This window comes from Drosophila mojavensis, unplaced genomic scaffold (assembly GCF_018153725.1).
Source record: "Drosophila mojavensis isolate 15081-1352.22 unplaced genomic scaffold, ASM1815372v1 contig_36, whole genome shotgun sequence".
NCBI lineage: Eukaryota > Metazoa > Arthropoda > Insecta > Diptera > Drosophilidae > Drosophila > Drosophila mojavensis.
The window spans coordinates 4,439,788-4,463,932 of record NW_025318858.1 but is presented as its reverse complement, the minus strand read 5'-3'; the positions used below and the strand labels follow the sequence as shown (position 1 = coordinate 4,463,932).

General features: G+C 38.0%; 2 protein-coding genes across 2 annotated transcripts; one reads left to right on the top strand and one right to left on the bottom strand.

Moving 5' to 3' along the window:
* The first annotated feature begins 9 nt into the window (after positions 1-9).
* Positions 10-2,215, top strand: LOC6575968 (UDP-glycosyltransferase UGT5). The gene is made up of 2 exons (XM_002001936.3): positions 10-889; positions 1,360-2,215. Exons 1-2 carry the CDS (start codon positions 237-239, stop codon positions 2,213-2,215), a joined length of 1,509 nt encoding a protein of 502 aa, XP_002001972.2. The 5' UTR covers positions 10-236.
* LOC6575967 lies at positions 2,208-22,085 on the bottom strand. The gene is made up of 4 exons (XM_002001935.4): positions 21,547-22,085; positions 8,457-8,589; positions 3,567-4,062; positions 2,208-3,497 (listed from the first exon to the last, which is right to left on the bottom strand). The coding sequence occupies exons 1-4, from the start codon at positions 21,907-21,909 to the stop codon at positions 3,380-3,382; spliced, it is 1,110 nt and encodes a 369-aa protein (XP_002001971.2). The 5' UTR covers positions 21,910-22,085; the 3' UTR covers positions 2,208-3,379.
* Positions 22,086-24,145: the final 2,060 nt, after the last annotated feature.

The window sequence follows — 24,145 nt, the reverse complement described above, 5'->3', positions numbered from 1 at the left end:
TTTGAATGCAGTCAAAAGTATTACTCATTATTACTCAAACATGTAATATTATTTTCCAATTCTCTTTTGTTATGATAAAACATATTATTTGGCCTTTTTGTTGTTTTGTTTTTTTCTTGTGGCTTTTGCCTCGATTCGATTTTGTTGTATAAGCAAATTGCGGGCATATTTGTTATCAGCCTGATGGATTGGGGAGGGCCAATCTCGGTTAATGGGCATTTGATGAGGAGCAGCTGATGTGGGTCTCAGTCATGAATTGTTTGCTGCGCTATCCACTTCTATTGCTCGCCTACTGGATTGCCGCGGGCGTCCATGGCAGTCGCATTTTGTGCCTCTCTGTGGGCGTGCATCGATCCCAGCTGCTTGTCCATTTGGCGGTGGCGCGAGTGCTGCTCCAGCGTGGCCATCAGCTAACTCTGGTAACCAGTCAGCCCTTGGAGAGGGATTGGCTGACGGCGAATGTAACGCATTTGCTGCTGCCCTGGCAGTTGCCGAGGGAACAAGTGATCGAGCCTCATGCCAATTTTCTGACTCGTCTGCAATGGACACTTGAGAGGTTGGAGAAATCGGGCGAACTGCTCGATCAGCCCGAATGGCGAGAGTTTATGGAGCACACTCCATCAACGCCCTATGATCTCCTGCTGCTTGGCTACCATTTCAATGACCATCTACTGGGCGTCGCTGCTCATTTCAATTGCCCTGTGGCCATTATAACGACTCAGCAGCCAATTGGCTTCGTGCACAGCCTGATGGGCAATCCAGAGGAACGCTGGTATGTGCCGCAGCCCTACGACAGTCGCCAGCGAACGGGACTGGAAGGCTACATCTTTGGACTGTGGGAGAAGCTGTCGGAGCTGCTAGCCAGGCGCGTCATGCAGCGCATTTACAGGTGAGGTAGCTGTGAAAATTTGCTAGTTTATATACATAGTTTATATACATATATATATATAGTATATCGATGTTTAGCTGGATTTATAGTTAGCAAATATAGAATTTCATCATCTAAAAGAGCTGCAGAGACAAAGACAAATATAATATATTGAGTAGGGTTTTTTTAGTTTTCTGTGGGAATTCACATATATTAAGATATTTATAGTTAAGTAATAGATCAATTCAAGGAAGTAATTTAAGAAGATTTTCTATAAGTCCTATACTGTGGGTGATCTTACATTGATTGGCTTTAGGACGAACTTGACGTATTTGCTATACTAAATCTACTGTACTAGATCTGTTATTCTACATATTTTGTACTAGATCTGTTATAAAATATCTGATATACTGTATCTATTATACAAAATCTCTCCTACTTTTAATCTTACAGTCACCTGCTTTTCATTAATCTCCCTTTTATATTTCCAGCACTCACTTTCCTTCCCCACAGTACCCTAGCTTCGAGGAAATGCGCCGTCGAGTGATACTCGCCTTGAATAATCATCACATGGTCAGCGAGGGACCCATAGGTCCGCTGCTGCCCAACATGCTGGATATTGGCGGCATAGTAATGGAGCAGATGGAACGAAAAGAGTTAAACTTACCTCGACGTCCTTTCATAGTCTTCAGCCTGGGCACGCGCTTTAGCTGGCTCACAATGCCTGGCAAAGTGGAGAAAGCATTTGTGGATGCCTTTGCTCAACTAAGGGATTATGATATATACTGGACATATGATGGAGCTAATGCTAGTACTATTCACTTGGCAAATAGTCACGTGCATTTAGAGGATTGGTGGCCACAAGCTCAGCTATTAGCTCACCCCCTGGCTCGACTCTTCATCACACATGGAGGCAAGGGAAGTCTCAGTGAGGCGCTCTACTATGGAGTTCCTATGCTCGGCCTGCCTCTGCTAGGCGATCAACGGCCAAACTTACGCAAAATGCAAAATAAGGGCTGGGGCTTATCCCTGGATATTCACAATGTGAGCCAAGCGGAGTTGTTGTGCTCTATCAAGAGGCTGTTGAATGAGAAGCAGTTCCGGGAGAGCATTCGAAGATCTTCATTGCTGTATCGTGATCGTCCTTTGAATGCCAGCGATTTGGCTGCCTATTGGCTGGAATATGTGATTAGGCATAAGGGTGCACCGCACCTATCTGGCAACGCCAGGCACTTGAATTTTTGGCAGCGCCATCTTTTAGACGTTAGACTTGCAGTCTATGGACCGTTGGGTATGCTTGGCTGGTTGGCCCTGTGGCTAAATAGAAAACTCAACTGCAATCGCTGACTAGCTTTATCGTTTAATCGTAATTTGTAATAGATATTTATATAAGTAAGTTTACAGATATATATATGGATGTATATATATATAGTAAGTAGTTACAGTTGTAGCTTAAACACGAAACTTAAGTACAATTGAATGTTAGTTGGTTTCAATACTTTTTGTTCGTTTCCGAAATTTTTGACTGTGTTTGGTTTTTTTTTTCTTGTTGATGTTTTTCAAGGTGTTTTGGTTCATACGCCTAATAGCAGAATTATTATAACATTAATTTTTCAATATGTTTACTGAAATTACAAGATGACTGCGAATGAATGGAACGTTCTCTAGAGTTAATTGAAGACATAAATGAATGAATGACATTGAATAAGATCTAAGAGCTAAATAGTTTAATTTAATATTTAGAAAGTTTCTAGAAAAATCATTCAATCGTGGGATTGATGGCACTATTCTTAAAATTGATGCATACAAATATTGCAAATTATTTTACAAACACAGTTGAATGAAATCTTGAGGAAAACATAAAGAGCATATGAAAACTTTCTTAATTAAGTGTTATAAAGATTCAATCATACGATTGATGAGTGCTGATAACTTTCAAATAATTAAATTTAATATCATATCAATCATTGTTGTTGCTCCAAGTATTAATCAAATGAGATATGATATAAGATCTAGTGAACAACTGGAGCTTGAATCTTTTATATATATTATTTTATTTCAATCACATGATTTTTGATGATTAAATTATTTATATGTAGCGTATATTTTTCATGTGATGAGAAAGTTTTCTTTTAATCTCAAAAAATGCATGCATGCGAATCAAAGAATATTCTATAGGGAATTCTTTTTCGGGACAACTTTAGAGGACATGGAGAGGTTCGTATTGGTGACTGACTTATCTTTAATCCTAAGTTTGCTCATTTGTATAAAAATAAAAACAATAGAAAAATATAAATATATATTGATGATGTTCGACTGCTTCTAAGCTCCGCTGCGATACATTCAGTAATTCAGAACTCTGCACACCTCCAGCATGGGCGTGAATCTGGAATATATATTGATGATGTTCGACTGCTTCTAAGCTCCGCTGCGACACATTCAGTAATTCAGAACTGTGCACTGATCACAGTTCTGAATTACTGAATGTATCGCAGCGGAGCTCAACCTAGCTTAGCCAAAGCCCAGTTGACGTGGCTGCGATTGCGTTGAGCGCGGACATCGGCCGATGTTTAGGTTGAAGACGCCATAGCTGCAGATGGGCGGGCTGCACTCGTTGCTGCGAATGCATCTGTAGAAGAGTTGGTATATTATTAGATTTGGATATTAGATGTAGTTTTGGTTGATTGACTGCAATTACTTGAGCTCTGAGACGGCGAATCCCTCGTCGCCGTTCTTCATGCGCTGGCACGTGATGTTGCTCAGGTGGCAATCGCAGCGGCAGCGACTCGTTGTGCTGGGGCTGCTGCTGCTGCTGCTGCTGGCGCCACTTGGTGTCATGGCAAAGTTTATAAAGTGCTTGGGGCACTCGCATTGGGAGCTACGCTTGCGCCTCTGCGCTGGCCGATTGATGCAATGGCACTCGGTGTGGTTGGTCATCGAGACTATTGTCGCCTTGCTGTGCCGGCTGTGGATCGAGCGCATAAAGAACACCTTGTCGACGGTCGTCTGGTTCTTGACGGCCCACACCTCGTTGCTGGAGCAGCAGCTGCTGTTCTCGTCACACCGATGGAGCACAGTGGCCCGTGGCGAATAGACCGTCGATGTTTCGCTCATCATGCGAATCACTCGCGCCTGCGGCCGCTTGCAAAGCGGCTCGTTCTCCATGCTCTTCTCGTGCAAGCGAGCCAGGTTGTCTGGAAAGAGTAGAGAAATAATATGCAATATGGGAAATTAGCTAAGTGAGCTAATAAAGCGTTAAAGGTAGTCTGAGCATTTGCTTCATATCTTAATGTCTATGTCTCTATCTCCATCTACTTCCTAATTGGGGTAGCTAGTTTAGAATTTGGCCTAGGGGCAGCTGTAACTTGAGGCAACTCGGAATTCAGTTGCAGTTGCAGTTGCATTTTATAGCTGCATAATGACTTTATATGGGCTTGTGGGTGGGCGTTGCATGCCACGCCATGGTCACGGCTAACTGCCAAAGGGCAAGCGGGTGCAGGGAGGGAGCCTAGTTCAAAGACAGCAGCTGCTGTTGCTGCTGCTGCTGCTGCTGCTGCTCTTGTATCTTGCCTCGTTGGGGCAATAACAAATTTTGCGCACTTGAATAATTCATGGAGCAGGGCGGCGACTCAGACTGGGGCTAAGGCAATTGCCATGTTGTCTGCCAAGTTGATAATTCAATCGTGTCATATACATATATATATATATATAGCTCTACACACATACATACATACACATGCACATATGTTCTACTGTTCAAATGTCAGTAGCTTGATCTGATTTTCATTGCAATTCTGTTTCGCATTTCAGATTTCGCTGCGTGACACCCACACCTTCATTTCGTATTTACATCTGTTGCCCTTTTTTTTGCTATTGCAATTTTATGACTTTATTGGCTTGCAATCCCCTGTTTGTTTGCTTGTTTTATTTTATTTTTTTTTGCATCTGCATTGAACAGCAGCAACCGCAGTAACAACAACAATTGGGACAACTTTGATAACGACTGGGGTATAAAAAGCCGTTGCGTATGCTAAAAATTTCAGCGTTTCCTTTTTATTGGCTTTTGGCGACAGCGGCAACAGCAACAGCAACAACAATATGGAATGTAAACAACATTAAAGCAATAAAGGTGCAAAACTGCTGCCGATCCATAAAGAAATAAATACAAACAAAAATAGTTCAGGCCAACTGGCACGACTAGCCAATACCCTGGAACATTTTAGAAAATATGCTTAGCAGTAGAAATTTTAGTTTTATAAATTATATCAAAATTAATATGAACGTAATCACAATCATATTAATATGTACATATAATCAAGTTAGTTTGATAGGTTCTCCTACACTGACAGATAAAATATGATAATGATCTATAAATAAATACTATATATATGTATGTATACATATATCTGCCATTCAACCATATTGGTTTATTATTATATTATTATTCAATATCTCAGTTTATTTATTAAATTATTATTTTGTAATTTTTCATTTACTGTGATTTTGTGTCACGTGATATAATTGTTAAGATATAATTGAAAAGCAATTTGCAAGAAAAATATGCGCGCGATATAAAACGCGAGCAAAACGCTCGCATTGCGTATGGGGGTTGATAAAACAATAGGATTGCGCACAGGTACACAGATACAGATATACACACTTATATAAAAAAATAAATTGGCATTGAAAAGTGCAATGATGAGCTTGAATGTAGTTGATTGAACTGCGTTTAAAAACGAGCATGAAACGCGCATGAAACGCGCCTGAGAACTGAGTACGAAAAAAAACTAAGAAATAAATATGGAAAAAATTTAAAGAAAATATAAAAATAAATTAAAAGAAATAAGTATTTTTGGAAAGCTTTAACATTAAATAAACACCAATATTCAGATATGGATATCCATAAAATAATTTTATATTTCATGTCTTCATAAAGGAAGCCAAAATTAATTTGAAATATCATAAACATACGTCAGTTATTTCAAATCAAAATGCCATGGCAGACTACATATGCACTTCGATATCGAACTCTCATGATTGATTAACATAACATAATAAATGCATTTGCAGCTAAAGCTCGACTTATGGCTCGCTTCGTATCGCAGGCATGCCAATGTCAAGCCGTAGTAGTATATGAAAATTGCATGCGCACACAATAATAATGATATATGTTAGCAACGACTGTAGCAAGCACTTGAGATAACGGTTAATAGGCAAACACATGTCACTTAAGCCAGGAGTCAATTTATAGGAATCGATCGATGGCAATTTCGTGGCCAACTCCAGAGTTGACTTTCCACTTATTCGCGGCGGACGACAACAAAAATGTGATAAGAAAATTGTTGCATCATTACGCATTTAAAGCGGCAAGTTGTGTGTGCCGGCAAGCCCAGCCACAGCCCAAGCAACAGAGACAACAACAACAACAACAACAACAACAGCAACAGCAGCGACAACAGCGACAAACAGCAGCAGCAACAACAACAACAACAGCGAGACATATCAGCTAACAATTTCCCAGGCTTAGTGACACACTTTCATTGAGGTGACGTCGCTGCTGTCCACACGCGCTTAACGGTTTGCAATCTTCTTGAGTGCTCGACTCGCAGATGCCTTTTAAAATGATGTTACTTATCTTAACATTCGATATAGTTTAATGTTTATGTAAATCTTGAGATCCTATTCATTACATTTTTACCTTACTCTGAAAAAAAAAAACCAGAATATATTATCATTGTATACCTACTATAGGTGCTAAAAAATATTTATGGTACAAAATATTTGATGTGAATACAATAACGGATACTTAATAGGAAAAAGTTCAAATGGAATAGTTCAATTTGTATTTAAGACTTTAAATCAGTAAAGCTAAAGTGTTCTTACTTGTTCTTCCCACCTAACATACCCAATTGTTACTAAACTCTAATAAGCATAAGGCTTTACTGACAAGACAAAAAAAAAAAAAAAAAACAATTTTCACGCGCTTTAAATGGCAATTTTCCAGACGAGTGGAAGTGGGAACGCAAAAGATACACGCGATGAGCTCACATTTCATTGTCAATGGCCAAGCGTGAGCAAATGTTGTTGCTGTTGTTGTTGTAGCAGTAGTAGTCGTTGTTGTTGTAACTTGCATGCCACTGATAGTCGCTGGCTTTTAATGAAGTAATTGGTAAGATCAGCACAAGTCTAAAAAATACCAAAGTCGCAACATAAGCGAATGGAATGTGTGATTTACTATGGACAACGCATACTCTTCTTTATGCTCATAAAATAGTATGTATATACTATATATTTGTACACACAATAAAAGGTATACTTATGTGTAACAGAATTATTTGGTTTCCTATTTTTCTGCTTTTCATTCTATTAAGCCTTAATATACATATAATGTTTTTTCTGTAATTAGAGTCAAAGGCATTCGTGACAGAATAATGCATATCAAAAAACTTTTAAAAATTATTTCGTTAATATTAGGAAACGGTTAAAATGTCCGCCATATAATTTCTGGCTAAATTCATTAGAAATTTGTTCTACAAACCCAGTTATAAAGTAGATCTAGGTCCCAAAAATTTTTAAGAGCATGTTGAAGCTTTGTTTCAAGTAAAAAATTGTTAAATAATAATAAAGTGTCTGAAGTTAAGTCTAATGATATTAAAATAATTCGACACTCAAATTTCAGTTTCTATGGCATTCGAATTAAAAGTAGAAAATAAAAGCTAATTTTAACTGTAAAGTTGGACATGTGGGATCCAGTTGTTATACCAAAATTAGCAATAAATAAATATTTATAAAAATTATTATTGAATACAAATACAAATATTATTTGTCTAGATAGATAGATACATAGAACGTCAGAAGATATTAGAAAAGAGCCTATTTAAAATTCTTCAGCATAATAAATGCCCAAGAAACAGTTTTTACTTGCTAAACAAATTGTAACGTAACTATTTTGGGGCCAGACTAACTAATTAGTACACCAGTAAGTCTTCAAAGAAAGAGTTAGAGCATCGACTGATTTATAGAGAAAAAAAGAGAGAAAAAAAAAAACAAAGTTGACAAGTTGAGTCGTTTTAATTGCACCGAAAGTGTGCGGAAAGAGATGGGCGAAGAGTGAAAGAGAGAGGGAGAGAAAATGTCTGGTATTTGGTTGAGTATTTTTCTGAAGTTGGGTGAGGCATGAAAAAAGAAAGAAAGAGGAAGCCAGTTTCTCAGCGACTTCTTTTGGTGCGTTCGTTCCGTTTTGATGGGGGCCCATTTAGAAAGTGTCTGCAGATTTTTTTCTTTCCATTTAATTTTTTTATTTTGGATTTAACTGGACTTGTTCGTCAGTCTGGGGCCCTACAGCAGCTTCCAGTCACGTGTCAGGCCATAAATATCTCGAAGAAGACATTGTGTTTAGCCAGAAATGGAATGCCAACAAAGTTTGCATTTTAGCATTTAGCATTTGCATTTGCTTAGCTCAGTTTTTATGGCCCGAACGTGTGGATCGAGGCGCCGCTGTTCTACATGCAGACGCAGCTCTATATATATGTATATGTGCATTGGTATGTCTGTATCTTGTTATAGGCATGTATTGCTTCATACTTACTCAATTCGTTTGTTCTGATTCTGATCTGATCCTGATAGCGCCGACGACTCAGTTGCACTGCCTCTGGGGTGCCCACCTCCTGCAGCTTCTGGGCGGTCATCGAGCCAGGCGCCTGATCTGATTGATAGCCCTCCTGCAATAGTGTGAGCGGAGCATGAGTGTGTGTGTGTGCTTGTGCGTGTGTGGGTGTGGGAGTGTGAAGGAGCATATGAAAGTTGAAATTGAAATGATGCAAAAATTGAATCGTATCGAAGCGAATTGTTGCATATGCCACTAAGGGCAACCAGCTCCTTGTAGTGCCTCCCTCTTAGTCGCTTTCAACTTGGCTTTTTTCCACGCGCGATTTTCATGGCCTGACCACGTAAAGTCATATAACTCGTACATATGTAGGTACATATATGTACGACCATATATATATGATGACCAGCATATACCAGCATATACCCTGCAAATCGTTTAGCATGAGGTATGACTTCTTTCTATCAAAGTTAATATAAATTTTTTTTAATATCTTTCTTAAACAAATTAATTAATTAATTATAATTAATATAATATTAACAAATAATTCATTAATTAATTCATTACTTGAAATTTATATCATTGAAATTAAAATTCAGTTTTAAGAAAGATAAAATCTGTATATAGAAATTTCTACTGTTCGTGATTTGTAGTTGAAAGCTTGAATCGATTCAATCGATTATATTTTACAGTATGTTTTCTGATATTCTGCTCTTTCTTTCCATCCTCTCATTTAAAGATACATCTCATCAGCTTACAAGGCATCTGGCAGTCGAGTCGACCCTGTCACAATACGCACATTGTTTTTCTTTCGATTTTATTGGATATCGGGTGGCGGTTTTCATTATTATTATCGCACTATTCCAATATGTTGGGCAGCATGAAACATTTACAATTTTGCAGATATATGTAATATATACAAAAGATATATATATATATCCATGCAAGTATAAATGGAAATGTGTAAATTGCGAAATGTGTGCCAAACGCAAAGTGAACTAAAGTACATGCCAGACAGGCATATGTGAGTTTATTGTAATTTAATAGATCATTCGTTTCTTGGAAACTCAAGAGACCGAAAAACATGTTTGTTTTTTGTGAAATAAATCATATTTTGCAATTTTCAAATGGATGCAGACGTTAAGGCATGTCGAATGTGCCTGGTGTAATAATTTGGATAGTAAATGTATGAAATAAATAATGGATTGGATTCAGTTGGGTGGACTGAGAAGGTTGTTAAACATATATTTAAAAAAATTGGTATGTTTAGTGAAATATCGATTTTAATTTCAATTATTGTTTATTTTAATAAAACTTGATTGTATTAAATCGTTTTATAAACGTATCATAAAGGATACTTAGTTATTCAATTGACTATGCTCTTCTGCTGGTATTGAATGAAATATTTTATAATATAGTATATAATATAGATAATAATTATATAGATTTTCCATCTGCTGAAAATTCTTTAAAACAAAGTAATGCTGATACGAAGTAATTGAGTTTTTTTATTTATTTTTATTCTCTTCTTTGTTTTACAAAGAAAAGATTAGCAACTTATGGTTTTTCAACGGAAGTACTTTTGCCGTTCCGTTTCAACTGGCTTAAGTTTTGTGTAGAGAAGCTCGAAAATTTTTATGAACTAAAAATTATATATTTCCATTGAAAAAAAAAAAAAAAAATAAATAAATAAAAATAAAATAGTATCGGAGTTATTAAACCTATAAAGTCGAAATATATTTCAATTATTCTATATACAACAAATTAGTCTTCAATTGAATTTTAAACAATTGGAAATGCTTTGAGGCACTTTTTCGTTAATATTTAATATTTTTGCGTAGATGTGTTTATGTTGTGTTTGGCTCAATTAAATTGGACTCATTGATTCAATTTTGAGCAATTTAAATTTATACACACATGAATATATTCATATGTGTATGTATACATATATTTATTTATACATATTGTGCCAAGCTGCCATCAATTAGAGGGTCTATTGACATAGACCTTTATATATGTATGTGTATATACGGTGTGAATAAGAGAGAACAAATTTAATTGAATTTTTGCATCTGATTTATGCTGTGTATTTTGTCATTGTGTGTGTGCTCTGTGTGTGTTTCGTGTTTTACGCAACAGTTTGTGATTTAACAGATTTTTAACACGTAGCACAGAGGTGTGCGAATTTGTATGATAGCCACAAAAGCGCAAAGCCAATATTTGACTATGAGGTGTGCACGACTAGGTGTTGCCCTGGAGACAAAGCTTAAGCTTACCATGAATTAAATAAATTGGTGTCTTGAAAGTAAGACGGGACGTATAGAGGAGAGAGCTATTAATGATTAACTAAGGTAAACCAAAGTCTACTTTCTAGAAATTTGTACTATCAAGCAAACACGTTCAGTATAAAAATATTCTTAGAACTTTCCGAATATTTTCTTATGACTTCATATATAATGTTCTAATAAGATCCTATAAAAAACAAGTAAGAACGTTGCAGTCGGGCGTTACCGACTGCGGAATACTCATTCACATCCCATCAACAATTTATTAGTTAAGTTTCGCTCTAATACTATAGAATATACAGTTTTTTTCGATTTGCCACGCCCCTACTGGGCGTAGGCTCCTCATTTTTAGCCAGTTCTTAGAACGAGAAACCGGTAACCTAAATGCAAATTTTGAATTCTTACGCTCAAAAAATGTGAAAATTACAGGGTATTTTTCGATATGCCACGCCCCTAAAGAGGCGTAAAAATGATTTTTTGAGGCATCGATAGAGGAGGCTACCAGTAACTCAACTATCAAAATTTAAAGCTAGTAGCTATTATACTTTAGGAGATATAAACTTTTGCGGTTTGCCACGCCCCCTGTAGGCGGACATATATCCGACAAAACTTTTTGGTCTTGGGTGATTAACCCGAGTATATATACAAAATTTGAGGTCTCTGGCATCAATAGTGTCCAAAATAAAGCAGAATATAAAAAATCACTATATCTTCAGGTCCGATTTGCCACGCCCCTAATGGGCCTAGGCTTATAATTTTGTTTTCAAACTTTAAAGAATCAGAGCATTAGCTGACGTGCAAAATTTCAGCATCCTAGGTTTACAACTTTAGGAGATACAGTTTTATCCGATTTGCCACGCCCCCAATGGGCGGATATATATCCGCCATAGCTCGTGATCTTGGGTGGTCGATGCGGATCTATATTCCAAATTTCAGCTTTCTAGCTCTTTAACTAACATGATTTCTGGTATATCGGAAAATGCATTTTCCGATTTGCCACGCCCCTAGTGGGCGGATCGGGAAAATTTTAACACTTTATAAATCGGAGATATACACGAGTATGTGTTCCAAATTTCAAGTCTCTAGCTTCAATAGCGCCGAAATAGATTGCGTTCATACGGACAGACGGACAGACGGACGGACGGACAGACGGACAGACGGACGGACAGCAAGACGGACATTGCACAAAACCAATATACTGATTCACTTTCGTGAATGAGTATAATCATGAAATACATTCATAATTAGTCACAAACTTGATTATTTGTATACTCATTCCTCATCTCTCCTGCATAATCAGTCGATCTATTTGAAATTTGCATTTACAGGGTATGTGGCTGCGTTTAATAACAATTGGAGCACTGGTGAGCATAAATGTGCAACACCTGCGAGCAGGTGAAAATGCTATCACTTACAGCTCAAAGAGCGGAGAATATATATACATATAGTACATACATATATAACTATATATGTAAATGTATATACATACGTATATATGTATAAAATAATAAAAATGGTAACTGTAAAAACTTGAGCAGCGCTCAGATATTGATTTTCGACAAAAAGCACTCGCGCCTTGGACCTGAGTGTCATGAAAACTAACGACATGCATATAACTGACACATAATGCCACATTCAGAAAAGGAGAGAAAAGGGCGCAGAGGGACAGAGAGAGAGAGAGAGAGAGAGAGAGCCGGAGACAGAGACAGAGACAGAGGGTAATAAATGAAGTGTGCATGTAAGAATAATGGCATTCGCTGTTTGCTTGCTCCTTGCAAAGGACATGTATCGCATAAACCAGTCAGGCACGGTGTTAAGTGAAATGCCCAACGTCCTGGGCAATGGAAATGCAATGGGAGCTGGCTGGAGCAGCAAAGGCGTGACAGCATGTGGACTGAAAAGAAGGAGGGGCAGCTCCCGGCTGCACGGAACAGCTTTGTGGTTTGGTGTAAAGCTTCATTTTTACAACTGTTGAATTGAGCTGGGAATATATTTTAAAGAGGCAGAAAGGGAGAAGAAGGGGGAGAGAGAGAGGTAAACATAATATGTACTACAAATTTAAGAGAATGATAGATTAAGCATATATGCTTTATATGAAAGTAAGTCATAGTACAAAATAAGAGGAATGCGGAGAAATCGTTTAATCGATACCTATCTACCTATCATTGCATATATTGATCTATCTGTCTAGATATTTATCGATAACTATATATCTATGATCTTCATACTAAGCTATCGATCTCTTTATCCTTAAATATCTGTGTTTTTCTCTCCCTAATTGATCTTCGTTGCTGCTATATCAAAAAAGCAAAAGAGATAAGCTACAACTCAAAATAACGTTCCACAGTATTTCGCTGCATTTCTTTTATTATATATTACACACACATATTTTATAACCTCAGAGGGTTCTCTTAGAGTTTAAATACTTGCAACATCTTTCAATGCAATTCTTCTAGCGATGAGGTTTACATTCAAAGTCTTCTATGATCTCTACCTACTCATTTTGCTAACAGTTCTTATTTTGAGTGCTTCGTCCTCTCACTGTAATTCTCATAGAGAGCTGTTCCATTGCATTGGCTTTTTAGCACTTTTCGTACATTGTCTAACTCTTTGGTCTGGACATGCTTTTGTAGCATTAGCCCACACTGGGACACACACTCAGCTCATCTCCCCAACTCATTGAAGCTGACGGTGGCAGCTCCTTTCGGTTCGTTAGGCTACTGCCAAAACAGACCAGAGCAGTAGAGCAACGGAGCAAAGGCAAAGGAGAACTGTGTGGAGCGCATCGTACAACACCTTTTCATGTTCTTTTATGCGCTTCGGCAGTTTTTATAACCAGTTCTACTTAAGCTTCATTACGCATGCTCAGCCATGACAGAGACCCATTCGGCAACCCAGTGACGTTCCCAATGCAGATGAAAAAACCCATTAAGTGTCTGCCTGGTTGACAGTATTCAAAAAAAAAAAAAAAAAAAAAAACAGTTGCTGTTGTTGTTGTTGCTGATGTTGTTGTCGATGTTGTTGGGGACCAAACAATAAAAACAAACTTCATTTGCATATGCCTGGCTACCTCGATCCCTTCTCGCTCTGTCTCTCTCTCTCTCCCTCTCGCCCTCTCTATTGCTCTCTGGGTGTCTTGCTTTGAAGGATGCCTCAGCGTGGATTCCTGGGCGTGGGTGTGACTCGCGTCTGGCCTTTTTTATGAGCACGGCACCAGAAGGTAGCAACAACAGCAACTACAACAATAGTAACAACAACAACAACATTTGTATAACACCCGTCCCTGGTTTTTATTTGCAATCAAAAGAGTTATGAGCCAAATGCAAATAGCTCGCGCCTCGAACTGTTTTCATTTTTATGCTCCTCTTCTGCCCAGCCAGTGCAGCAGCTTTCCGCCTGTGGTCAAGGCAGCGCGAGGGCGTGGCACTGGCTGCAAACAGTAGCACACACACACACATACATATACACGATTCGGTGCCCCTCTCTTCAGGGTCCCTCTTCAACAGCCCGCTCCCTCCTTAACAAATAACGCGGCAAATTCGCCGCCAACTGTGCAAATAAACACAAAAGTCAGCCCAATATTTGTTTACATGAAAGAGAGCACAACAAACAGGCATCTGTGTGCGTAGGTCGGATATTAAGGTGTACCTGGTGTCTGTGTGTGTGTGAGAGGGTGTGTGCATGTATGTATAGCTGCATGAATATTTATGTTTTCTGCGTTAACATATTCATTTTCGCAAACCTTTTCTAATTACGAGCGAAAACAAAATGAAATGCGAGCTGCGAGTCGAGGAGAGAGCCTTTAAGGTAAGGTAATTTTTTTTTCATAATTTATTATGTTTATTTTCATTAGTTCTTTTTTTCTTCTAGTAACTCTTAATCAATCAGAATAACTTATCTTTAAAGATTTTTGTGATCATCCAAAAGCCTATATGTATTTATTTACTATTTATAATACCTATATATTATAATAAATTTAAGTAGTAAAGTATCAAGTATAGAAAACTTCAAATTCATTTAGATTGACTAAATGAAAATTATGTTTATAGAAAAATAGGTATAATAGGTAAAAGTGTAGTTTGACTACTGGATATATTAAAATAGTATAGGTTATTTTCAAGTTGGCCAAACTGAAATTGGTGCATGGGCTATCATCTGTAAAATTATAAGGCATCTGCTAGTTGGGAAATAAAATTAAGTTGTTATTCAATTATTTCTTGTGGCTAGAAAGACCAAACCTTTTTTCGACATTATTTTTAACGTCTTCTTTTAAAATAAATTGTAAATTAAAAATAAATAATATATAATTTTTCATCGATTCTTTCTATTAAAAAATTGTTGATCAATAATTCTCATTTTTAATAAAAAACTTACTAACACAAATTTCTGCTTTCACATTAATTTATTGGGGAAGGAATAACCCAAATGCAGCTAAACAAAATTAAATATCAATTATTTCGTGTTAGGGCATTCCAAGTGCGTTGCAGTAGTTCCAAGAAATTAATGAAAAAGAAATGTTGCTTTGCTTTTGTTTTGATTTCTTTGTGCCAACTGAAAATGTTGCAATTTGTCTAAAAGCTGGGCATAGAAAAGCGCAGCGTTTTACAACAGCAAAAAACATTTCGCCTCAATATATTCATTTAGAAATTGTGGAAATTGTAAACATGGCCCAGACATGGACAGAAAGAGTGGGAGAGGGGGGAGGGTGACGCCGGGGCTGTTCATGCCACATGGCGTATGCGTAATGGGAAATGCTTATAAATTGTTTTTTTTTTTTTTTTTCTTATATCTCTGTGTGTTATTTTTTTTTGGCTTGTTTCACATTTGACATAAAAGTGCCAATTAGACTGCGAACGGGTTGTTGCTGCTGCAAATGCAGCAACTGTATCTGCCATAAAACTTAAGTAATTAAGCAAAAGTAAAAATTTAACAATTTTCTTTGCATTTTTATACATATTTTTATAACTTAATTGAAACTATGCGCATTAAAAGAAAATTACAATTTTTACATTTTTACATTTGAGTAGGAAAAGCTTGAGGAAAATCGAGAGTGCGTAAAATGCTTTTTAATTTTAACGACCGTATGGAAATGGATGCCCCTGCAGCTCTCTCTCTGTCTGTATCTTGCTCTCCCCCTCTTTCTGTGCCACTGTCCAATTCATGCGCTCTGTTTATTATGACAATTTTATTTGTTTTCCTTGGCCAAGGCGAAAACGAAAGCGGAAAATGTGGTGCGGAAAATCGAGGCGAGCTGAGAAGAAAGCGTGCGTTGGCACAAAAGCGCCGCCTGTGGGCCATAAATGGCAACAGTGTGCAATGTCAATGACAGCCAGTTGACGAGGATGACGATCGTGATGACTGCTCCCAGTGGCCTGTTCCCACTTGTCAGCTGGCAATAACCAACATGTTGCTATTATAAGTGAACAGCACTGGCAACATTGAAGAGAAACTCTTCAGATAACATTCATCATAACACACGATTACTATTATAAAATATATTAGCAGTATCCAGCTGCTCCCTACATGGAAGAGTTGCATTATCAGCTTTATATACGTATGTATAGATATGTATGCAAATACAATGTGATCCCTAAGCAAAGTGACTGTAACTGTTCCCATTTATAAGATTCTAGTTAATGGCTGATCGACTACTGCGAACGGTTAGACGTAGACAAACTGTTCTCAGTTGTTCTTTTCCATTGTCTGTTCCCACTGCCAGCTGTGTTGGGAACGTTTAAGGCTCGCAAGTCAATTAATGCGCATGTTGCTGCAGCATGTTGCTAGAGGTTTTGCTGCGCTGAATGCTGCTACTGATTCCTATTGAATGTTGCTTGAGAACAGTTTGAGCTTAGTAGCCTGTTAAGCTATGTTGCCGCAGCATGCTGCAAACTAGCAACCAGCAACATATGGGTATGCCGGAAATGTGGCCCCACAGTGCACAGCTGATGGACTGATACACACACACTCACACATATACTTTTGTATATATGTATACACTCTAATGCAGTTGCATTGCGATCGAATTGAGTGATTGCCCCGTCGAGACGTCGAACGTCGAACATGGAAGCCGCTGTGGCAGAACATGACGTATCTCTCTTCTAATTGCAACGCCCACACAACACGCTGATCGGGATCGAGATTGCATAAGAGATTGTGTGTATGCGTGTTTGTGTGTGTGTATGTGTGTGTTGGGCAACGGTCTTTGCACAAATTGACTTTTGCAATTTGCTTTCTTGATTTTTATTCTGATTGAAGAGTTAAAAGCGGGTTGCCTAACTCCGAGAGGCATTTGGGAACGGAGGCAGAGATTATGATAAATGAAAATCAAATATTCATTCATTCATATGTTATGGATGTTCAACTTAATGTAACATATCTCTCTTAAATATGTAGATTAAACATTTTGTATATATTCTACATATATATATATATATATATATATATTCACTTTTTACACAATCAAAGGGTATTCAAGATTCATTTTCTTGATGACAATTTAGCTTTGTTTCTGGGCGCTTTTAATTACGCGACTCTTGGCCAGTTTGAATGGCCAACAAGTTGGCTATCAATCAAAACACGCGGCAGAAATAAACAAAATGAAACAGTTCAGACCACTAAATTAAGACCACTAAAAAAAGACGAAGCAAAAAAAAAAAAAAAAAAAAAAATAGAAGAAAATATATTTTTCAAATACTAAACAACTTTTAAAGTCAAACAAATTTAATTTATAGTGCGACAGTTTTTTCCCTTCCCCTATTTCACTTTTCTTTTTTGTGTTTTAATATTTATTATTTAGTTGTTGAATTTTCCTCGTTCATTAAGACAGTGAGAGTGAGAGAGAAAGAGGGATGGTGTGAGAGGGTAAAAGAAATTTTATAGATTTGCCATATCATTTTTTTAGGCTTCCGCATTTTCGGCCTGGCCTATAAATCAAGAGATATATACCCATACATATATACGCAGACGCATGTGTATATATGTATGTATTTATTTATTATACATATATCTATTATGTCATAAGCCGATTGGGCTGTCATTAGTGTGCCTTATGGACAGCGTTCGCCTATCGCAATAGTAAATAAATAATGCCAATAAATCAAGGTAATACTTTAAAGATTGCCCACAGATGCGAAGCAGGAGGAGCAGCTGGAGGCGGAGGAGGAGCAGCAAGTGGCGCAACATTGGGGCCCAGCTTAAGAGCTTACAATTAGTGGCTATAGATGGGGTCTTCCGCTTAGAATTGGGCAGCCAGATCACAAATTGATGCCGCAATCGATGCCATTTCATGCTAACTGCAGCTTGGGTAAAGAAACAGAGCAGCCTTGATATAGATTATTTATAGTTAGAGGATTTCAAGCTACGCAAGAGTTAAATGTATTTTTGTATTTCATATTTTGTCCAATAAATATTGAGTATTCCCTATTGTACGCATTTCAAATCTAGATCATAAGCGATTTAACGGCATTCAATATACGTATCGGAGTAGCGGTATCAAAAATTTTGGTAAGCTCTCAGAATGTTCTCTTCAATCTCTTGTATTGTGTATCGTGGGGTATTTCAAGTACTCTGTATTATGAAAATTCTAATAAACTTTGAGAATTTTTTCTTCTATCTATAGTTAGGCTGAAAATTCATCTCAGTCGCCTGCTGAGCACTATTTAAGATTAATTGCCTGTCCGTTCATGCATCAAAGCTAGATAATATTTACAATTTGTTGCGTCGATCACTGAGGCAACGGCAAATATGTATATAAATTAAACAAGTTTAATTAATTAGGCATACATTAAACATGCATTGGCATTTGTGTATTGATTTGCATTTTTATTGACCCACTGGGGAAACACTTTGGAATTGGAATCAGAATAAGATTGTATGATGCGGATTCGCTACTGTAGAGGCTGTGTGTGACCTACAGATCAACTACTGATTAAGCCTTTGACAAATAGGGCCCTTGAGCATCAAAGTTATAATAAAAGCTCCGAGGTGCAATTTAAAGAATTTCGAAATGAATTTTTGTATTGCTTGCGTTGTGAATATTTGTTGTGGAATATTTAAAAATGTTTCATTACACATCTCGTTCATTTTATCGTTCATTTATACCCTGCAAAAAGTAACCTGAGAATGAAAGTCGGTTTTGCATGTGTGCGAAGAACTGATAAAAGCTTGGGAATAGAGTTGATTTAATTGTAGGTTGAAAACTGCAAAGACCGAGGCTGTATAATATGATATGGGGTTAAAGTGTTCCGAAAGAACTCCCTTATATGTGTATGTGTACTCACACAGCTCTTTTTATATCAGGATGATGAATTATAAATATAACTTCCAGCTTAATTTTGTTAACTTGAATTTTGGGCTTGAATATATGGATATAATTATTAATTTTTTTAATTTTTTTTTTTTTTAATTTATATTTATATATGTAGATTCAAAGTAAGTTTTTATAGGGTACCTCCAAGTCACACACTGCCAACAGCATTTTCGAATTGTTTCTTATTGCACTCTGCTATGCAAACAGAATGCGTGCAAAGTAAACAGTAATAATAATGCAGGCAGAACGAAACAAGTGGTCTGATTGAATGCCAACGAGGATATTGCAACAACCACTAGCTACGGGCAACAACAACAAAAACAGCAACAAGGGCAACTTCAACGACAACGACTACGCCTGCTTCTGCGATATTAAATTCCTGCTAAAGGTCAGCAGTCAAAGGAGCTCAAGCAAAGCTGACGATAGTGGGCGGAGGGGAGGAGGCTGCTGAAGCCGTGTGGCTGACAGGTGCAGCCATAAGCTCATAATGCCACTCGACTGCATTTGACTCTATGCTGCGGCTTATTGAAGCTGCCTGGCCTTGAGACTTACTTAACATTAGTGATAGGGCCATCTAGCAGATAGGAGGAGTAATGCGATAAGCTATTCAACATTCGTCACCCATTTAGATGCTGAGTCCACTCATAATTCGATTCGCTGAAAAATCCCCAAGTTCACTGATAAGATAAGCTACGCTTTGAGACTGTGAGTGAGGTTTATTCGTAAAAAAAGCAACAATATATTATATACTTATTAAAAGCTATAAGAAAACCATAAGTTATTTATTATGTATGTTGTTTTTCGATTTGCTCAAGTTTCATTCATTCATTACATTACTTTATTTTTATTTTTAGTTTGTGTTTTAATATCTTTTTTGTTTCAATACGCGCTACAAACAAAACAATAATTTATTATGACTAAATTAATTAAATTTTTTAGTTTTGTTTTTCACATTACATACCTATAAGACTTTCGGGTAGACATTAATTTAAAAAATTATTATTTAAAATCTACAGAAAAATATTTATTTAATTATGATATAAAAAGTCTTTACTGTAAACCCTCGTTGTTCAAAAAACCGCTTGATTATTTAATTGCTCAGAGTTGATTTGAATGATTCAAGTGCCGATCATAGCTGATTGATTGGTTGGCCCGGCAACTCGTTTTGCATGTGGTAAAGGGCGACAGCTCTTACAGCATGTCAATCAAGTGCAAGTCAATCAAGTCAATTAAGGGCATAGCATAACGGAAAGTGAAGATCGTCGCCCTAAATGGTCATCGATCGAGCGATTAAGAGACAGGTTCAAAGCCACAGTCACAGCTGAGGTTCACATTCGAGTTCATGTTCTCTCTCTCTCTATCCCTATCGCTCTCGCTCTGTTGCTTTGTCGGGCCGCTTGGCCCAATTACAGGCCAGAAAGTGAAACCGATTGAGGATCGAGATTCGAGGAGGCGATCGTGCAATTTATGAGCTGCATTCGAGCCAAATTGGCTTGTTAACCAAATTGGCTGCTCCTGCTTTTGTTGTTGCTGGAGCTGCTACCGCAACACGTTTCATAATTGCGGCATTGAGTAACTGCCTCAACTACTGGGTGGGCTATCGGAATCACTGCTTAAGATCAACAACGATTCTTTCTCTCTGTCTCGCTGTTGGAGGCTCAGGGTTAGCTGCACTCGTATCTCTGCTCATCCAGTGGCCCATTCGCGCTAGCGATTGAGGTTCAAGGTGAGGCATTCACTTCTAACGCACAGATCATCGAGAGACTGATGCCTTCAGTGGGTTACTCAAGAAATTTGTGTGTAGTTTTAATGGTTTATATAAATGAGAAATGCAGAAATTATAAAATAACCTGTGAGACAAAATTATCTTTTGAACGAATTATTGATCAGAATATGTATATTTTATTATAGCTAATTCTAGACATTTTAAAAACTGTTTCGGATTGGATATCGAAAATCGGTTCTATTCTAATTAAATTTTGAATGAAAATCATGTGCATATGTATATATTTTTATATTAATATGCTGACATACATACATATTTATCTATGTGAAAAATGATTAAAAATGAAGAGATTTTTATTTTGTTAGTTTATGCACTCAGCTAACTCTCCTTTCATCAGCCCTAATATTAAACACATGTAAACATGTAAATATCAATATTGATAGATTAATTAATTCACAGAATTCCACAGGCATAGTTATCGAATTCCTTATCGGTAGTCGGTGGAAATATGCACTTGAGATGAAATGAAATGAAGACTTTAAGAGTGACTCACGGGACGTCTGGCCAGTCTTGAGTCTTGCGTCTTGCGTACTGGCAAATATTTAGCCGTCTACAAAGGCAAACACCTACGCAGACACACACACACACGCACACGCACGCACACTCAGACACACTCACAAAGAGGGCAGCACAGATAAAGATAGGCGTGATGATGTTTTTTATGGATTCCACGTAGCTATTTGTTCTACTCACCTCATCAAAGGCGGCGCTGGCATCCAGACGATTATCGTTGCCCAAACGAGGCAACACCCATGGGTGGCGCGGCACGCGTCGCAAGTGGGCGATGGGGGGCGTGGTCGAGGATGCAGAGGCTGATCGATATGATGAATAGCTGGGTATTAGCCTTTGTCGAGCATAATCGATATCGATATCGACGCTAAGTGAATCGCGTTGGCTATTGCCATTGTTATCGTTATTGCTATCGTTGTAGTAATCGTCATCGCTCTCCTTGCTACTATCGTTGTCCTCGTACAGCACTTTGATATGATCCACTTTGCGCTGCGCTGCGCCGCATACGCTGCTCGCGAGCAAAAACAACAGTAAACTTTGCCACATTCTACACTAATTTTTACACAATCCTTTTTTTATGGAATTTACGAATTGAGTTTCGGTATTTTTTTTCGGTGCGCTTAGTGACTCTATGTGTTGCTGTGCTAAAACATATTTCAAAATGTCTCAATTATACATTTTTATTCTTGTTTGTTGCTTTTTTTTCTTCTATATATTTATAGAATTTGTATTTAAAACATCGAAAACCTTGCTAAATATTTTTGTTTTTGGCACACGACTCAAATTGTTAGAACTTTTTTTTTTGTGTAAAAAAACGTATTGCTGTCTGCCTTTAAGTATTTTCAATTATGTACATATATATACATGTGTATATATGTATATGAGAGCTGTTGAATTTTTTTCGTTAGCTATGATATTTTTGTAATAATTATAAATATTTTTCTCCCTCCACTTGCGCGCACTTCTTTATACGTAGAATATATATTAATGAACTTATTTTTATTGAACTTTATTAATTTTTCGAAAATCTCTTATTGCTTGCTGTTTGCTTGGAGACACTCGCATCGTTGCGGTGTGAGCGCGCCGCCGGTTCTGTTGTATCTGAGGGCAGCAGCAGCTGCCGCAAGAGCAGCAGCAACAGCAGCAGCAGCGTCAATCGCGCTCAAGCTCTCTCTCTCTGCCTGTGGCTCTCTTGGCTCGATCAGTGCGTTGTGTGTGTGTGTGTGGGGGGGGATCAGTGTGTAAACGCAAGCATGCTTGTGCATATGTACGGCGCCGCTGAGAGTGGGTGTGGAGTGCATCGGAGGACACAAATCTCCTTCGCTCTTTGTCTCTCTCTCTCTCTCTCTCTCTCTCATTTTGTGTGCGTGATTCATCGTTAATTATGACTCAGTTTGTGTGTTTGACTGCTCACTCTCTCGCTCTCTCCCTGCTTATGAACTTATTAAGCGTAATTAAGAGCATTGCTCTGCTTTGGTAATGTTTTTATTGCTTCTTTTTTTTGAATGAAAATGCAGAATCGACGTTCACCTGTTGGGCTTTGTTTGACTCAAAAAGTGTCATACTTATTTATAGTTATTATTGATATGCTGATCTCATCTCAGTAGCCTCGCTTCCCCTCCCTCTCTCTAATGAGCTTTTATGCATATTAGGTGTCATTGATTTGGCTCAGTGTGTTGCTGTTGTTGTTGCTGTTGTAGCTGATGGAGTCGGTTGCGCTGGTCGCAGTTGGTGCCAGTTAGTGGGGCGTGCATCTGTCAACGGGTTTGTTGTCGCCTCATTCAGATCTCTTCGTCAAGAAGTCCACAGCTCGCGGAGTTCTGCTCGTATTTTATTTATGGCCTTTGGCTGCTTTGGCTAATAGCGCATAAATCTTATTAATGATCTTGTCAAGTGGCTGTGAGGCACCCGATCAGCGAGTCTGTGTCTTTGAGTGTGTCTGTGTGTGTGTCTGTCAGCTCTGCAGCTTTGCTCAGTGGAAGCTGATGGACAACAGCTTTCAACGCTACCAGTCAATCTGTCTGGAAACCCTTTTCTCGCAAAACTATCCAAGCCACAAAATTGTTGCGCCACATTGACTGCACCCCGTTCCGCTTCTCCTAGTCTTACCCTACCTCCCTATTTTTTGTGGGCGTCACATTTGCGTCAAGCCAAAGGCAATCAACAAAAAATGCGTTCAGTCTGCTCAGCTTTTGTGCAAGTTTGCATTGGGTATAACGATTTTGTTGGCGAATGTGTAACGCTCAAGTAAATCGAGTAGTAGGAGAGGAGTAGTGGTAGTCAGGTAGTAGGAGAAACAGGAGTACAGTTTAGTAGTTAGTAGTAGTAGAAGTATTAGTGGGAACTCAGAGTAGTAGTGTTATTAGCAGCCGAGAGCTATAGTACAGTTGTACCATGGTATAGGAATAGTAGTAGTATAGCCTAGTGGAGTAGTAGAGGCAGAGTAGTAGCAAAATAGGGGTAAAGTAGAGGCAGAGTAGTACCAGAGTAGCGGCAGAGTAGAGCGCGAGTAGTAGCAGAGCAGAGGCAGACTATAGGCAGACTACGGGCAGACTAGTGCTCGAGCAGTAGCAGAGTAGAGGCAGAATAGGGCAGAGTAGAGGCAGAGTAGTTGTATAACAATAACTGTTATTACTAGACGGGTAGTATTGTAGTAATAGCAGAGTAGTAGTAGGGCAATAAAAATTTAGTAGTAGCATAGTCACTACTATGCTATGTGCAGTTAAAACTTAGTGCAAGAGTCGTATATTTAATATGCTTCCTTGTATGCAAGGGTATTTCG

Excerpts from the sequence above, each read along its gene's own strand:
- LOC6575967 (XM_002001935.4), bottom strand. The coding sequence starts at position 21,909 with ATGTGGCAAAGTTTACTGTTGTTTTTGCTCGCGAGCAGCGTATGCGGC. Across the intron at positions 4,063-8,456 it reads AATCAGAACAAACGAATTGA|ACAACCTGGCTCGCTTGCAC; the intron begins GTAAGTATGAAG and ends TACTCTTTCCAG. Across the intron at positions 3,498-3,566 it reads TTCGCCGTCTCAGAGCTCAA|ATGCATTCGCAGCAACGAGT; the intron begins GTAATTGCAGTC and ends ACTCTTCTACAG.
- LOC6575968 (XM_002001936.3), top strand. The coding sequence starts at position 237 with ATGTGGGTCTCAGTCATGAATTGTTTGCTGCGCTATCCACTTCTATTG. Across the intron at positions 890-1,359 it reads GTCATGCAGCGCATTTACAG|CACTCACTTTCCTTCCCCAC; the intron begins GTGAGGTAGCTG and ends TTATATTTCCAG.